At 38.4% G+C, this 18391-nt stretch overlaps 1 protein-coding gene across 33 annotated transcripts in view; it reads left to right on the plus strand.

Moving 5' to 3' along the window:
* BNC2 (basonuclin zinc finger protein 2) overlaps positions 1 to 18391 on the plus strand; it is a 460480-nt gene that overhangs the window by 432006 nt on the left and 10083 nt on the right. For 18 of the 33 annotated variants that reach the window (XM_063649467.1, XM_054500787.2, XM_063649458.1 and 15 more), the window contains 2 exons: positions 471 to 2440; positions 2896 to 2961. In XM_063649467.1, the coding sequence (XP_063505537.1) occupies positions 471 to 2440; positions 2896 to 2961 (2036 nt within the window). Of the gene's footprint in view, positions 1 to 470; positions 2441 to 2895; positions 2962 to 16668; positions 16703 to 18391 lie in introns of all 33 variants that reach the window. The other 15 variants (XM_054500788.2, XM_063649472.1, XM_063649482.1 and 12 more) reach the window with 3 other exon arrangements.

The following is an 18391-nucleotide window of genomic DNA, read 5'->3' on the forward strand; positions in this document are numbered from 1 at the left end:
CTTATGTTGAAGAAGTAAATTTTACAAAAAGTACTTAATTGCTTCGTATAGTATCACTATTTAATAAGGACTAAGGTACCATTTTTTTTCATTTATATTGGATTTCACAGCAAGAGTTCACATCTTATACTAATATATGCTAAATAGTTGCATAGTATATAGATCATTGTTGTTAAAAAAGCAGTACTGAAGGCATTTTAGATCACAGAGCCCCAGTGGTCTACATTTTGTTTGCTTTGACATTATTAAACTCAATCTGTTTCTCTAACTCTGACTCTAATTACTACATTTGCATGGCAGAAAAGTTTGCTTTGTGGGTTGACTTTTATTAACAGTGCTTGCATGTTGTTTTCTGCTCTTGCTCTTAGTGTTTTATGAGCACACAGAGCACCTTCAGTTGCATTGAATAATTATGCACAATCAATAAGTTTTTGTGTTTGTCTTTGTTGTTTCTTTGATGTGGCCTCTAGGATGCTGCTGGCAAGGTGCTGGACCGCTGGGCCATCATGTCTCGAGAAGAGGAAATCATCACCCTTCAGCAGTTTCTGCGGTTTGGAGAAACCAAATCCATTGTGGAGCTGATGGCAATTCAGGAGAAAGAAGGGCAGGCTGTGGCTGTACCATCTTCAAAGACAGACTCAGATATAAGGACTTTCATTGAGAGCAATAATCGCACCAGGAGTCCCAGCCTCCTTGCTCACTTAGAGAACAGCAATCCTTCCAGCATTCATCACTTCGAAAACATCCCAAACAGCCTTGCATTTCTGCTTCCATTCCAGTACATAAACCCTGTCTCAGCACCACTGCTAGGGTTGCCTCCAAATGGGCTACTGTTAGAGCAACCAGGGTTGAGGCTGCGGGAACCCAGCCTTTCAACTCAGAATGAATATAATGAGAGCAGCGAATCCGAAGTTTCTCCCACACCTTATAAGAATGATCAAACACCCAACAGAAATGCCCTGACCAGCATTACTAATGTGGAGCCTAAAACCGAGCCAGCCTGTGTCTCTCCCATTCAGAATTCTGCCCCAGTCAGTGATCTAACCAAAACTGAACACCCAAAAAGCTCATTCCGGATTCATCGGATGAGAAGGATGGGGTCAGCCTCTAGGAAAGGAAGAGTGTTCTGTAATGCATGTGGGAAGACATTCTATGACAAAGGTACTCTCAAAATTCATTACAATGCTGTTCACCTGAAGATCAAACATCGATGCACCATTGAAGGTTGCAACATGGTCTTTAGCTCCCTCCGAAGTCGTAATCGCCACAGTGCAAACCCCAATCCTCGCCTTCACATGCCTATGCTAAGGAATAACCGAGATAAAGATTTAATTCGGGCCACCTCAGGAGCTGCCACCCCTGTCATAGCAAGTACAAAATCAAATCTGGCACTCACAAGTCCTGGCCGCCCCCCAATGGGTTTTACCACTCCCCCTCTAGACCCTGTCTTGCAAAATCCTCTCCCTAGCCAGCTGGTATTTTCTGGGCTAAAGACTGTACAACCAGTTCCTCCATTTTATAGAAGTTTACTTACTCCAGGGGAAATGGTGAGTCCTCCAACCTCCCTCCCAACCAGTCCCATCATTCCAACCAGTGGTACCTTAGAGCAGCACCCCCCGCCACCCTCTGAGCCAGTAGTGCCAGCAGTGATGATGGCCACCCATGAGCCCAGTGCTGACCTGGCACCCAAGAAAAAGCCCAGGAAGTCAAGCATGCCTGTGAAGATTGAGAAGGAAATTATTGATACCGCCGATGAATTTGATGATGAAGATGATGACCCCAATGATGGTGGAGCTGTGGTCAGTGACATGAGCCATGACAATCATTGTCACTCCCAAGAGGAGATGAGCCCAGGCATGTCTGTGAAGGACTTTTCTAAGCATAACAGGACCCGGTGCATTTCAAGGACTGAAATAAGGAGGGCCGACAGCATGACTTCTGAAGACCAAGAGCCTGAGCGGGACTATGAGAACGAGTCTGAGTCTTCGGAGCCCAAACTGGGTGAGGAATCCATGGAAGGGGACGAGCACATTCACAGTGAAGTGAGTGAAAAAGTCCTGATGAATAGTGAGAGGCCTGATGAGAACCACAGTGAGCCCTCTCACCAGGACGTCATCAAGGTAAAGGAAGAATTTACAGACCCCACTTACGACATGTTTTACATGAGCCAGTATGGACTGTACAATGGTGGGGGTGCCAGCATGGCCGCCTTGCATGAGAGCTTTACATCGTCTCTGAATTATGGCAGCCCTCAAAAGTTCTCCCCAGAAGGTGACCTGTGTTCTAGCCCAGACCCCAAAATCTGTTATGTGTGCAAGAAGAGTTTCAAAAGCTCCTACAGTGTGAAACTTCACTACAGGAACGTTCACTTGAAAGAGATGCACGTCTGCACAGTGGCTGGTTGCAATGCTGCATTCCCCTCTCGCCGAAGCCGAGACAGGTCAGTAAATCTCCATTGGCTGCTCCTGCTGGGGGTGGAGGGTGCCAGTTTTCAGTCAAGTTGGACTTCACACTAAAAGAAATCCAACTTAGATGTTTTTGATGCACTGTAAAGATTGTCCACAGTGATCACGTGATAACTAGGCTGCCATGCTCATGAAGGATTGTTGCAGTTGGTGCTTGTGATGATTAAGCATGCAGAATCATGTGCCATCTTACCCGTAATGCACGCCATTTTTCTCTGTGCTCTGTGTATACGTGTGTGTATGTGTTTTCATGCATCTAGGTGTGAATAAGTTAACTATGTACACGGTTCCCTGCTTCCCCGTGAACCTTCACTTAGAAGCCGCAGCTTCTGTTATATATATATTTATATATTTATATTTCTGCTTTGCCATGTGGCTTTTTAATTAAATCAATATATTATCTTCATACACACATATTTATCCAATATAGAAACAGAAATTTACGGATGGAAAGAACCATAGGTCCAGGACATCGAGACAGCCTGCATCTCCGTAGGTATAACCAGTAATGTTATCATTCCTTACATGAGTATTTAGTGTGTCCTTGAATTCTTTAAGAGTTGTGAAAATATCAGAAGGAAATGGGACAGATGTAATTGTTGATGTGGGAAAATGGTATGGTCATGTGGGTTTCTTTATCTTAACTTCATAATGTCTTTGAGCACATCTCTAAACTATAGTCTCCCATGGGGATTATGCACAGAAGGGGAGGCATGCGTATACTTTGAGGATCAGCACGAATATATTATGTCCAGCTTTAGATGACATCACACTCTTGCTATGTTGTTGCAGCTCTGAAACAGTTGGGCTTAAGCAGAAGCAGATGGTCCTAAACCTACAAGGTTCTTTATTAATCCTCAAGAAAATGCAATATAAATGGAATGTGTCAAGGTGGTCAGTGGCAGGATAGTGCGGTTATCCTGCATTTGTTCAGATAAGGTTGTGAGCAGATCATTTACATAATATACCACCAGCCCAACTCGGGTCACACAGCAGTTAGTTCTTCCCATTATATCAGATGTGGTTTTTGGTTCTACATTGTCTTTTAAAAATATTTTAGAGAAAATTTTATAACATAGTGGAAATCAATGGAAGAAACACATTAAAATTAACTGGAAAGTTTCTACAGAGCCACCATTAGTAAGCAGTAATTCTAGTGCTTGTCAATTGCATAGAGTTCTTTGGCAAAGTAACATTAAAAGTACCACTGAAAAGTAGTGTCCTGTCCCTGGAATATTCTGTTTTGTCTTCATATTTGGAGATCAATCCTTTTTAAAATAAAAGTTTGAAGAATATTTTTTTCCTTTCTACTGAGATAAAAGGGGGCCAATCTTTGAAAAGCAAAATATTTAGGAAAAATAAGTAACTTTCTTGTACAACCCAAAACATGCTTTGAGGGGAAACCATTTTTTTAATGATTTTCCCACCCTCATTTACTTTGTTCTGTAAACATGGTTTATAGTCACAACGTTATTTCAGTTCCAAGTTATCATTGACAGTCCCAGGATGCATCAGATAAGATAGCTATATTTTGAATAATAAAATACTGTACCCACCCTCCCCCAAGTTGTGAGTAATATTCATTCTTTTAAATTTGAGATAGTACACTACTAAGAATGAGGTTAATGCATTGCATTTTTTTAAACAAAAATAAAAGACTCATGAAAACCTGCATAAAATATTTATGGAAATGGAGTGTTTGAAGACAAGCCAAAATTTAAACTTAATTGCATGAATTCCTATCACAGTTTTAGTTGGTTTGCTGAAAATATTGCACGTCATAGCACTGGAATAAATAGCCGTGAGACCAAAAGGCTACACACCCAATGTTTGAAGCCTTCATTTATGTAAAATTCCTAGAAAACGCAAGCGCTCGTATATTTATGTCTTAACACATAGGGAGGCACTGTTGAGGTACTGCTTATTGGTTTGTCTGAGGAAAAACATTTATTGATAGCAGGAAAATATTTCAGTCTTCATTTTTATTGTAGGAATCAGGATTTTAGTGAGTGACTAGCCATATATACGTTTAGACCCGCATCTAGGATGATGAGGATATTCTAGGTGGGAAGAAGAGTACAGATGTGCTCCCGGGATGTTCAGTCACACAGAAGATAGCAAGCTTCAGAAGACAGTTGATGTATTTCATTTGGCTGAAATCACAGTATGCCCAGTCTTTTTCATTTTGGAGCTTTGTCACATAAGATAAATGAAAAAGCAAATTGCAAACATTGTAGAATAAAACTTTTTTTTATTCTCACTTGAAATTTTGCTTTTTAACAATATGCAACTCTTTTGATCTTAGGTTAGAAACACACACGTTCTGACACTTTAATTTTGACATTATATTTTCTTAAGAAAAGTATTCATCTTGGTTGAGTCTATGACTTGAATTAATATAATGTAATGAGTTTAGCTACACCAAATAACCAGTGATGCCGTTGGGGTGCCTGCCTCTTCCTGCATCTCAGCAGAGTGAACTGTGAAACATAATTGTATTCCTGTTTTAGCCTTTGATTGTCATTTTGTCAATGAATGTCAACCTGTGATTTAATCTCGTTATTCACAAAGCCTCTTGGATTACATCTCTGATCTGTCTCTTAGACTTACTTTCTCCTGTCTCTTCACTTTTACTTCGTTAGTCACGAGAACCCCAGGAACTTTGTCTCCCTGTTTTTTTCCCTTTTAATTTGCTGCGAAGCTAAGACAAGTTTTCTTACCATTTTCTTGAGCCAACAGACCTTCTCAAACAGAAACCCTCCTTTGTCTTTAATCCTGCTGTCCTCAGGCCCATTTCTTTCCTCTCCCCAGAGTCTCAGTTTCATCCATCCTTGACTCCACAATGTCTTCCTTGTGCAAATAAAGCATTAGAGGGGATTTTGAGTGGGGGCTGAAGTGTGCAGGGCTGTAGGGTTTCTAGGATTCCTGTCATAAAGCTAACAGAATTGCCCTCTTCCTTCTGTTTATAAAAGCAGACTTCTTCATGAATCGAACACCTTGGAGGAGTTTTACACAGGTCTGCCTGGGCTTCTTCCAAAGTGGTTATACATGAGGTAGTTGCATTTTTGGTCTCCAGATAGGCATGTTAGTAAGATGGGAAGTAGAAAGATGTTAAATACTGTGTTTTAGGTTTGGCAGTTAATTAGCAAAGATTTCCAAGTCTTTGTTTATGGTCCTTCTAGATTTTGTAAGATCAAGTTGAAGATTTTTCAAAAGCAAGAATGCTCTTTGTGTAAAGTGACACAGAGGAAGGGGAGAGACACAAGCAGGATTTGTTAGGGCTGAAGATTCCAAGCAACAGTGTCAAAGCTATTCTTTTCTATATAGTTGTAAATGAGTGTGTGTTTAACAAATTCAGAAGCCAAGAGGACCATTCCACACTGACAAAGAGCAAGCTAATACACACAAAATCTGATTCATCTTTGTTACTAGGTAGCTGTTAGAATAATTTTTATTCTGAGTGATAGAAGTGAAATGTAAATAATTTTCTCCGTAAAGAACTCTGATGCTCTAAAGCAGGGGTCCCCAACCCCGGGGCTGCAGACTAGTACTGGTCCATGGGCTGTTAGGAACCAGGCTGCCCAGCAGGAGGTGGGTGGTGGGCGGGTGAGCATTACCGCCTGAGCTCCACCTCCTGTCAGTGGTGGCATTAGATTCTCACAGGAGTGCAAACCCTATTGTGAAATGTGCATGTGAGGGATCTAGGTTGCATACTCCTTATGAGAATCTAATGATAAATGTAACGTGCCTGAATCATTGAATCATCCCAAAACTTACCCCCCACTCACATCTGTGGAAAAATTGTCTTCCATGAAACTGGTCCCTGGTGCCAAAAAGGTTGGGGACTGCTGCTCTAAGGTGACTGCTAAAGTCTTCAAGTATATCCTGATAACAAGGTGTAGTGTTAGATTTTGAAAGTCTCTAAAGACCCTTTCCTCCTTGTTTATCCCTTGATCTGTCTGCTGCTGAGGTGCTGTTCTTTTAAGGAACAGGAGGCTGCCCCTCCATTACGAAGTATACATATGAAATCTTTCCTAGGAAGAGGAAACTCTAACTGGCCTGGAACCTGCTGTCTTCATATGGGACATTCTCTTGAAGAGAGCATGATAGTCAGAATTAGCTGGGTGTAATTTACCTTTCATCATTTCTCATACTCTGACTTGATTTTTGATCCCCAGGAGCTGAGTGGCATAGGTCACCCATTTTGAAGGAAAGCCTATTTATAAGTTGCATTTGGTTTTTATTCAGGAAGAAAAACAACAAATACCCTCTGTTCTCTTTCCTAATATTCCTTATCATTTGCTCATATGTTAAAATCTATTTATATTTGTCTTAATGATTGGCAGTTCTAAAATTCCATCTAAAATGAAGACTTTGTACTCAGAAACTAGATGATCTGTATAGTAAGAAGTCATTGTCTCTTTTTCATCCTACATGAGTTTTACTATCTTTGTTCCTTTCTTCTTCTCAGTGTAGTGGCCAGTAGTTGTCAAGGTTTGTCTTAAATTTTATCTGAAAGGTAAGTATATATGTTTGATCTTCAAGTTGTAGAAAGATGATTTAGCCATATGAATAAATTTAAAGACCAAATTATATTTGCTGAGGGTGATTTATAAATAAATATGAGGCAACCATTGGTGTCAAGTGTGAACCTTCCATTTGATTGCTAGTTTAATCAGTCCACATCTAAATGTGGAAACTTCTCTATTCCTATGACGGAAGACATGTGTATTTGATTTATTAAAACCTGCTGATGTCTCCAGAACTAAATTTGTTCCTTTATAGGCCTCTGGGTAGCTGTAGCTAAAAAGCAGAAATGTATAGTTTTAGCTTGTCTGATTACCTGACTTCCAGCCCTGTACAGGTGTGCAGGAATAAATTAACATGAGCTACCTCTGATGAGCCACTGCATACATTAACAACAGAGGTGAAGATGCGAAAACATGTTACCTGCCTCCTGTTACCACCTTCTCAGCATAGCAACATCCATTTTTTCCATCATTCTCTATGTTTGGAAACTTATACAGAACTTTTTCTAGGGAGGGCTTTTCAGTAAATACACATGATTTCACCAGGCAATACCTCTAAGAAATGAGCCACTTAGCACCAATTCAAGATAACTATTAGTATATTTGCCCTAATATAATTAGCTGTCAAATACGATGTGGTAATCCCCTCCAAGTAAAAGAGGAGAACATTTTAAAGCATTAGCTGTTTCATTTCATTGACAATCAAACTACAAGTCTCCATTTCTAAAATTCTCTTATAACGTGAAGTTGTGCAGGTCCTGTGACTTCTAAATGTTAAGGAAGAGTTTTTTTTTCCCTGCTACTCTATTTGGTTTCACAATAGAGCCAGATCAATAGACCTTTTGTACTTATCTTCCATTACTTTCCATCAGAAGCAAACACACAAAATAAATCCCCCTCCTGAGTAATTGCTAGTTGTGCCCTCCTCAAGCAAAACTTTGGTAGTAAGATAAACTTCAGTGTCATTCCTGTCCCTGGGGTTCTTTTTAGATACTGGGAGAAGAGCAATGAGCAAAACGGTCTCCTTGTATCATGGGGAGAGACTGTCAAGCCTAAAGTGAGCCTCGGATCTTCCTAATGACCTCCTGCTGGCCCAGCTGGATGCAAGACAAGCTCGTTTAAGCCTCTGCTGACCTTTCACTCCTCCACTACAAGAACCACACCAGTCATTTCCACCGTCTTCAGAACTGTGTACCAAATAGACCACAAAGCTCCATGGCTGACGAATGATTTCCTTTTCATGATGCAAAGAGATTTTTACAAATTTCTATTGATGAGAGTTAACATTAAGTCTCTTGTGGCATTATAACGTCTGTTGCACAAATACAATGCTTCTATATAACTCTTATTTTTACCTTCCTTATAAAGGAACAATCTACTGTTCTTGCCAGCATTATCTTGAAAATTCAGGCCAAAATATCTGAGCAGAATGCACATATTGAGTGCACCGGTGGTATTTTTCATGAAGAGACCACTTTGAAAGGGTCTTCCTGATTTCCACGTCCCTCAGAATCTATCTGACCTTCTCACAGACTTTATTGGTGTGAATCTTTCTTATATTTAACCATTTATTTGAGATGCTCATTTTTGTAGCCCATCTTTTCTTTTTAAAAAACATGGGCTGTTTTCTACCCAGAAGAGGGTAGTAAGACTGTATGTGTATGTTAACATTCACTTGTATAACTCGGGTAAGATCAGTTTTGTCTTAGATGAAAGGCTGCTATCAACTCTTTTGCTGTAAGTGATCGTTCGTGGTTGTACTAAGAGGAAGGGATACCTTCTTTGCCTAAATTTCATAGTGAAGGTTTAGCCATGAAGCATTTTTTTTCTTTTTTTAAAGCCTTCTCAGAAATAATGTGCTTGCCATAAGACTCCCACAAGCTTCAAATAAATGAATGTGGCAGAATTGGAAAGAAGCTTGTCCTTGCCAAAAAATTGCAATGTCATAAAAGAGGGATTTGGGAACCTTGATTCTTTAGTACCAAGATATGTGTGTGAGGGAGAGTCAGGCAAGCTAAGACTGAGGAAGAAAGAATATTTTTTAGGAAAGGACAATTTTTCTTCAGTTATTTCACATAAAACTACACTTTTAAAATATACCTAGATTTTATGTCCTAATGCAAGCTGCTTGAATTAAAACAGGAGTTGTAAATTCCTGGTAAAAAGCTGTTATGCCTAAAGTGTTAGTGATCCTAACTCTAGTACTTTATAGAGTCTATTACTTCTTTTAGTAACTAGGGGGAAAAATGTTACCCACTTCTAGTTTAATTCTTTTTGTTGCTTGCTCTAATTTTGACTTTACCTTAGGAAAGAAAAAAAAAAAAAAGACAAGTGTTTCTAACAGAATATATGTAAGCGGTGCCTCAGTATTGCTATTGCATATATCAATCTGAATTATTACCAACCATTCAAAAATTGTGCTAACGTTCTAATCTAAATTCATCCACATAATGTATATGTGTGTTTATACACAAACATCCACATAAATAAGAATATCAAAAGACAGATCATTCTTAATTGCCAGGATAGACATCTACATCTTGGAAAGTGATGTATGAAGTAACTTTATCACATTGATGGGAAATAAGATTTCATAAGTAAAACAAGACCCATTTGGGCACCAAGAACAACAGACCTGCGGCTGGAAGCCCTGTAGGTCTGATGGGCAGCAGAGGGGAGCCGCTCTAACTCTGCTGCCTTTTTAGTCTGCTCTGTCACTGAGGGGGCACTGGTGGGTCAGTTCGCTCACTCGTAATTGTGTTTTACAGACTTCTAAAGCAATTGGCTCAGTCAGTCCCAATTCAATAAAAGTGGAGAGCAAGAGAGAGAGCACTTTTGTTCTATTTTTTACTTGAAATTATTTCATTCAGCAGTCTGTCTTTTTTATTACCAGGACTTGACATTAGCACTCCAAGCTATATTAGCATCCATTTCAGCAGTTCAGTAATGGTATTAAAAAAACACTTAACTTCAACGGTGAATGGTTGTATGACAGTACCATAAAAAATCCACATTAAAAAAAACTTATGTATTTGTCCCAGCAAATTATTTTTCACTTGTTTAACCACTTCAAAACTATATTCTCATGATGGGTATTCACGAGGACTTTCTTGTTCTCAGCAACAGCTAACAGTGGTGCTCGGTTGATTAGGGAACTAAGGAAAGAGCAAAGGGAAATCCAGTGAAGAGAGGGTAGGTAAAGATGCTGTTTACCCTGTAGTTAGATTACCTTCCATTCATCAGCGGAGATGGAATTGGCAACCTCAGAGCACCCAAGGTGAAATTCTTGGATCCTCATGCGTGACTGGGATTTGATTTTGAACCCAACACTCTCCAAACTTGGGAGCAAAGCCTAACTACTTTGGCACTGCAATGTGCTCATAAATGACTACATTAGTTTCTAAATTTTGATTAAACATTCAGTAATTAATCAATGGTAGACACGAAGCAGTTGGCAAGGTCCAGAGCTGCAAAATGTTTAAGACATAAAACATTACGAAGTAATTAGAATATGCTCCTTCAAGAGAAGGATTGCCTTCAATAAAGAAGTAAATGATAGCATCCTGTTTATTGTGGACGTAGGCAGCCAAAGCAATATGATAAACTGCTGGAGATACACATATCAGTAATCATCCACATTATTAGTGCCATTAATCATAATTCCAAAAATATGACAGCAGCAGCCAACTTTTTGACCAATTTTGCTTCTGCCTGTTGGCCATTATAACTTCACTAATAGACTGCAGAGCTCCTATGCGTGGCAGTTTGCATTGAGAATGGAAGGTTAATTATATTTGAGCTGCTGATTTCTTCTCTCCTTGGAAAAGGCTTAGCACTTTGACAATCCCAGGGGCTCACTGTTGTTAAATCAGTAAAAGTACTTTATTGAAATTTTCTTTGTTGGTCAGGAATGAGATGTTTCAAATGAGATATAAGCACCAGGCTGGAACAGTTGCTAATGCTTCTTGCTTCAAAGTGATCCTTGGGCAGCAAGATGAACTCAGTGGTTTCTTTAGATCACTTTGCTCTCTCATTTCTCGGGTAAAAAGTTCAGTGCTATATGGTGATACACCAGGAAATCACACAAGATTAGTGGTAGTCTCAACATGTATCTGTATGATTAGGATGTTGGGAGTGGTTAATAACATCAGAGGGAATAAGTACTTCTTTAATACAAAATCCTGCGTTTCAGACTCTGCCTGTGCAAATAAAAAGTAAAAAGAACTTCACAAAAATCATCCGTTTCTAAATATTAAAACGTTTAGTAGCATGCATGCATTGCTGGTTGGTTAAATGAAGTTTTCATGTTTTGGCTGGTAGTTTTGACATTTAATCAAAGTTGTAAATTAGATTATGCTCACTCTTTTTGTTCAGGTGTCTTTATTAGTTTCATTTTCAACACAGAATTCTAGATAAAGCCATAGCTAAATAATAGTATTGATTGTCCTACAAAATAGTGTCACCTCCTTGGGGAACTCATGCATCCTGAATGTTATCTTTTAAGAAGATCATAAATTAACCATTTTAGGCTGGGCATGGTGGCTCACACCTGTAATTCCAGCACTTTGGGAGGCTGAGGCAGGCAGATTGCTGGAGGCCAGGAGTTCAAGACCAGCCTGGCCAACATAGCAAAAACCCATCTATACTGACAAAAAAAAAAAGCTGGGCACGGTGGCACATGCCTGTAAAAATTAGCTGCTATTATTTTGGAAATATATCTTCTAAAATCTTCATATAAGTAAGACTATATAAAACAAGGAATGGAAAGCTTGAGGGTTAATTTGTCCAGTGTAAATATAAAACTCAAAGCTCAGATTTATTCTCAGTAAGTCCTTAAAAGATGCCAGGGCTCATGGCTTTGCTTTTTCTTACCCAACAATAGTAGTAAACTGAGCACCATATGAGCTGTCTGATTAAGAACACTTCCAAATGCTGTGAAAACATAATCCTGTTCACAGTGTAACACTCATCTCACATTACAGCGCAACAGGTACCTATTGAATAATCAGCACCGTTGAGAAGCCTCGATGTCTCAGATACAACTCAAAAGTAGAATGGTTAGGGAATGGGGCTGCTGGATATCAATTCTACACTTAACCTGTGCATCCAGCATACACATTTTCCATCTACCAATCTGCCTTCCCAAATGCCATCACTACATTAACATTTTTTATGCATTCCACAGCAATGACAAATTGTTTTCTAACTGTAGCGCCAGATTTAGTATGCGAAAGACATGTTTGCCTCTGCCAACAAACCAATAATTCTCACTAACGTCTTCAGAGTTACAACATTTATAAAGTTGCAAAGTGGAGTAAACAAACCATCTGTTTGGCTTTTCCATATATGTCATGCTTTCTTATTAGCATATTACGATTCATTTAGTAAACAAATTTGGTGATTTCGTTCACGTCAAAGTTAGATCGGAAGCTTGAAGATGATTAACATTCCTGGGGCAAGCACATTAATACATTGCTTCCCCTGCAAAGTTAAATGGCTTCTCAGGAGAATCGCCCCTTGTTGACAAGATGAGACTGTCAATTTTGTCTGCTTGCCACATTAGGGGCCATACGGGGATGGCAGGCTCTGAGAGAGGGGAGTCGTGTAGGCAGCATAATTCACTGTGAATTGAGAAAAGAAGTCTAATTCTGATAAATGGTCGACCCCAATACATCCTACCTGTTATTACAACAGACATGCCGTATCTGTGCAGTAAATTAGCTAAACCCCTAAAGAGTTTGGTGGGAGCTTATCTTCAAGTGAATAATTTGAATGTAGAGGAAACTGTCTGCGTGAATAGTATGGATGATTTGTTTTATATTGAAAGGGGTTGAAATGACTGAGTTTCATACTTTTAATTTGCAAGAATTTGCTAAGATTTTGTTTCTTGCATTTAATATGTACTTCCTTGCATTTGGGGCTTTTTGAGTGTTACCCACTAGAATTTCACATTGAATTTTCTTCCTGAGCTAGGGGATGGTTTTCAGATCTTTTGGACAGAATCTTTAAATAATAACCTGTAGAACAACTACTAATTTTACAGAAAGGTATAGTGTCAAAAGTATCATTTTGTGCACAGAGCCATAAGCATCCTATCGTTAATAAATGATAATACAAAAATGTTGAGGTAAGTGTAATAGATAGTATTGTAGCAATCCAGATAAGAAAAGGACTAATGAGAGGCAGAAGTTTTAATTTTTCATTTCTGTGAATTTTGATAGCAGGTTTACATTTCTACTCAAAAGTATTGTTGACTCAGTAGTCCTACAATATACTTAACCCTAGCATCTAGACTTACCCAGATTGGATATAAATTTATCTCTCTCTCTCTCCCATTCTCCCCATATACATATATGTACACACATACATACAGACAAATAGGGATGCATATGGTATGTATATATTATTTTGCTATGTATGTGCTATTATGATCATTCTGTACAATATCATTTGAGAATTTGCAAATGTATGTGTTGAATGGCAGAGTTGAGCTGGAAAATAAAGGCAAAAACTAACCCAAAGTGGGGCCTCAATTATTTTTCACTTGAGGCATTCTAATTAATTATCAAGTATTTTGTTTCAATTCACTAAGTTCAGAATGGCTCAAATCTGATTAAGAATTAAGGCACTTCATGCAACCTATTCAGTCTCTGACTGCCACAGTCTTACTTTCTAATTTGGTCATGCAACTTGTTTGTTTTTTTTTTGTTTTTCATGTCTCCCCTGTATCTTAAAGCCAAGTTTAAAACCTCAAAACACTTTCTTTAGATAGTGTTTTTGTTTTTAGTTTTAATTTTTATGGTCCAGACATCACATTAAATCTAACTTAACGTGATGAGAAAGAGAAGTCCAAGGCAAGACTTGCTTTCTCTCTAAAGGGCATTTGCACTTACTTGACTACGTTTGATGAATTTCATGTCTTCTGTGGGTGCATGGTAAAGTTTTCATCAAAGGAACAGAAAAAGACTGGTAGTCCACTTTAGTCCAGTTAGAGTACTTCCACTCAGCATTTCAAAGAAGAAAGAAGTTTGGTTCTGCAGCACCCTCCCCTCAGTCCAAGCTTTTGTAACTTTTTGCTTTTAAGGGTGATACTGGTCTTTAACAAGCTTTTGGTAAATTCACAGTATAGAAAGAGTACAGAGGTTTAAAGGAAGCATTTGTAATTCCAAGCATAGCCCAAGTTACAGGGCTTTTTCAAGCCCTGATTTTGTGGCATTCCTTTATAACACTCTAGGGTATTAATAGCGTCAGAATCACCTTTTGTTGTGTCGCCACCACCTTTCCTTGGATATTCTGTTACATGAGTCCTACCTTGGGATCATTGCTTTCTTCCCTTCTACAGTGTATTTTGGGAAATACTTCTTGAAGACTCATGCATATTATTGATGGAAGGGAAACCAATGTACTTTTAAGTACCTTCTCTGTGCAAAGTATTCTACTTTATGTGCAGGACACATAAGATCGAATAAGATTTAGTTATGTTCTTGAAAGTGAACATCTGGGGCTAAGGTTTGGACCACTGCCTTACTGATTACCACTGCACTTCTTAAGACCAAATCCTTACCCCTTCTACCTGTGAACTCATTTTCTCTCTGCATTCCAGTCACTTTTTTTCTGTAAGAGGAACTTCATTCCATATATCTTTCTTGCCTTCCAAATCAAAGCAAGTAGAAACAACCTTTCTACTGTTCATGTTCTTATAGAATGTAGGAAGTTCTAATACAGTCTAGATTTTTGTTAATGAGTATTCTTCCCTCTTTCCTAGAGATAAATATTCAGAACACTAAATCTGTTTCTAGAAAAACCATCTCTATCACTGGAGAGCTCAAAATTGGTTCCTTATTGGATTCTTTGTTCCAGTTGTTACATACAACTGAGTATGGCTTCCTTTGCCAGGGAGTCCCCCTCCTGTTTCCAGCACTCTCTGGCCTTCCTCCCATTTTAGGGTCTTCTCTCGACATCTGATTATCAGTAGGTGAGAGTTCTTTATGTGTCTCTCCCATCTTTTCACCTCTTCAGTTTTGCTGATCCGGATAAACTTGTAATAGTCCTCAAATTGCTATTAACCCTAGGTCTTTGTATCTCATGAGGACAGTATTTTATGACAGCTAATGGTCTGGATTGACTGATTCAAGAGTCCAACAATAGGTCTTTGTCAAAATCAAGTGCTGTCTTTTGTCCCTTCTTTGAAGACTGAACCCTAACCTCTTGGGCAGGATCGGTACCCTCTAAAGAATTTTAGTCTGCTTTCCTTCTCGTGCTTTCCTTCCTTCCACCTTAGGAATACTGTGTGAGTTTGTGAGAAAATCTTCAAGCCCACTATCATGAGAGTGAACAGCAGACTTTCCTCAGTCCATCCTTCCCATCTCCACTTCAAGTGTTTTGCATATGGCATTTAGGAGGATTATTAAACAAAAATGAAATAGATTAGGAATTGAACGTAAAAGAATCAATTCTCTTGAATTGTGGTTGCATAATGGAAATCGACTACCATGAATGAACCCGTGTACTGAAGTTATGAAGAGCAGAGCTAATGCACTGCCATGAGTTCATCTTTATTATTGCATTACACCTGAATCAATTGATAAAGTAGCTTTTTTTTTTAAAGTGAGGGATGGCACTTAATTGAATAAAAGTCAATGTAATTATATTAGCAGAGGCCAACAGTACTGCTGACAGCGGAAAAGGGACACTGTTGAACAGAGTGCCAGAGCTGGTCTACACATTTCTGCACATTGTTTGGTTGACAGATATTGAGGGCTGGTACATCGTCTAATTAGATTACAGATTTCTACTGCTGTAAGTGAGAAATGAAGAGAAAATCTCTTCCTGGTAACATATTGGTGGAGATGTGTAATTTCACAAGTCATCTTAGGGAAGATGTGTCCATCTGGGTGATCAGTGTGTCCTTTTCTCAATGTTAATTTATTCTTCCTTATTCGGTGTGTCTTGATGCAACTGCTGTGTGTCTGGCTGCTGTTTTCTCAGCAGTGAACCTAGGAAGTGGTAACTGCAGATGTGTGAGAAGCAACAGAGTTCTAGATTACAGTCATCGCAAAATGTGTGCTCGTGAAATTAAGAAAGGGGGAGGGTGTTAAAAATAATAAACAGAGGGGTAGGATTTCATGAGCTGCTCATAGTTGGCAGATTGTTTTATCAATAGAATAATAGCGCATAGCGTAACTCTACTTCCACATTCTTGTAATAACTCTGGTGGTGTTGTGCCCACATGTCAGAGTAAAGACCTCACAGTAGGCATTTCCTGCACTTTGCTTAGCAACCTGCACTTGGAGTCATCTGCCATCTGACACCAAGAAAACGGGGAATTACTGTATCAGAGCAGGGACCGTGGGGACAACTTCTGTTTATCATTCACATACCCACACACTGCATGCATCTGTTTAGAACTCATTTGTGGATGATGATGCTGTGAATTTGGTTTCTGTTAATTTAATTTATGATTTTTGGATTATACAGCTGATCTGAAAATCATCAAGACAGCGTATGGGATGATCGCTTATGACAGAAAATAATTTTGTGATCAGAACGTTTTAAATCCCTATTTTATTGTTTAAGTTTTTCAAAACCAGATGTCTAGAATGTGAATTTGTTTTCTCTCTCTCTTTCTCTCTCTCTCTGTCTCTTATTCTTGCTTTCTTTTGTGATCGATTTAGCAAAAGATTAGAAAGCTGATCTTATTGTCACAAGGTAAGCTCAGCCTTCCTAAGTGCAGTTGGAGAGGGCTGCTGCCCTCTGCCCCTTAAAACCCAGAGTTCTGTATATTGTCTTGTGTGGAAAGGTGGAGAAGTCTTCCCCACCTTTCTTGTCTCTGAGGCACATACCTCTCAACCATCTCTAGGAAATATCACCCGTGTTTGTCACCAAATGGAATGACACATTTTGGTCTTCCATACTTTTAAGTGTAATTGGGAGGTCTGTTGAACTTTATATCAGCCATTTAGGTCATTTCTTTTATCACAATTACTTCTCCAAGCTGTAGAGCTTCCACCAGTATTGAGAAGCTTTTATTTATCTGTAGATATGTTAGTTTATTTTTTGGAAGGGTAACCTTCAATTTAGGTACTGTTGAACATGTGAGCCTTTGCAGGTGGAGAGAGGTATGTGCCCAAGGGCACTTTAAAAATAATGGGGGATATAAATACAAAGACAATGTTTCCAGATAGATGATAACATATCAGGCTTTGTAAATCATGATGTCCCTATGGATTCTCTGGGACAAATCCTGTCTTTTTATATATATATATAAATATGTATATGTATATACATACATACATACAAGCAAAGCACTCAGTGAGTAGAATAAAAGTTTTGCTTGTCTAAGAAGTATGGGTTCCAGTTGTTAAAATAAAGGAACCCTATGTTATTGTTGTGCTTGGTTTTTTTTGTACTTACTGTGTTTTAATTTTTGTGCCTCTGGGTTTTTTTTCTGTTGTTCAGTGTGACTTTTTTTAAAAAGGTGGGTGGGTTTTATTTTTTAAAAAGTTTGTTTTTTGGTTTTTGTCTTAAAGAATTAAATTTTAAAGTAGAATTACTCAATGAAAATATTTTGGACACTAAAATGCACATACTTCTAAAAAGTAAATGTATTTTATTATTAGATTTAACTGGGATTCCCAAATCATTCTGAGAAAAGGCATTCGTGCTGTTAAAAGACAGTCTGTAACCCTATTTCAAGTTGCTTAATCTGTTAAGCTATTGTTTTTCCTTAAAACTTGAAATGTGGAGGGTAGAGACGGAAGATTTCATTATTTTTTGAAGTTATATCTAAATTATCTAGACTACTTTTTTAAAAAATGAATTTTTTCCATACCTCAAAATACAGTGTGTGCTGTATAGAAAAGATGTTTATTTTTTCTTGTTTTTAGGTAAATTTAGACTATTCCATTTAGACAAGCAGAAAGTTTCTATTCTTTTTTCTTATTTAATATGTATTCTAAAATCTCTGCCATGAAATTCTCTGCAGCTGATGCTGCTACATAGTAAAACTAACAGGGTAATCATTGAGAAAAGGGTGCATGGGTTTGCATTCATTCTACCATTGACAGATTCTACTCTCTTATAAAAATAAGATAAAATAAATTAGATAAAAATAAATTAGATAAAAAAATAAGATAAATAAATAAAATAATATTTTATTTTATAAAAATAAAAATAATGTTAATGGAAAGCTCTCCTTAGTGCACCTCCCACCACCACCACTAACTCCCAGATCCTGAGGATATAGGGGAATGCTTGCTTTTATAATGGTGTAATTAGCAGTGAATGTGCTTATTTGATACCTAGTGAAAGCTGAATCAATTTTAAAATGCTTTCCTTTTTCTCACCCCTCCCCACCCCCTATCCACCTATCCCCCCCCTTCCCTCTTGTTTTCCTAG

Source organism: Pongo pygmaeus, chromosome 13 (assembly GCF_028885625.2).
Source record: "Pongo pygmaeus isolate AG05252 chromosome 13, NHGRI_mPonPyg2-v2.0_pri, whole genome shotgun sequence".
Lineage (NCBI taxonomy): Eukaryota > Metazoa > Chordata > Mammalia > Primates > Hominidae > Pongo > Pongo pygmaeus.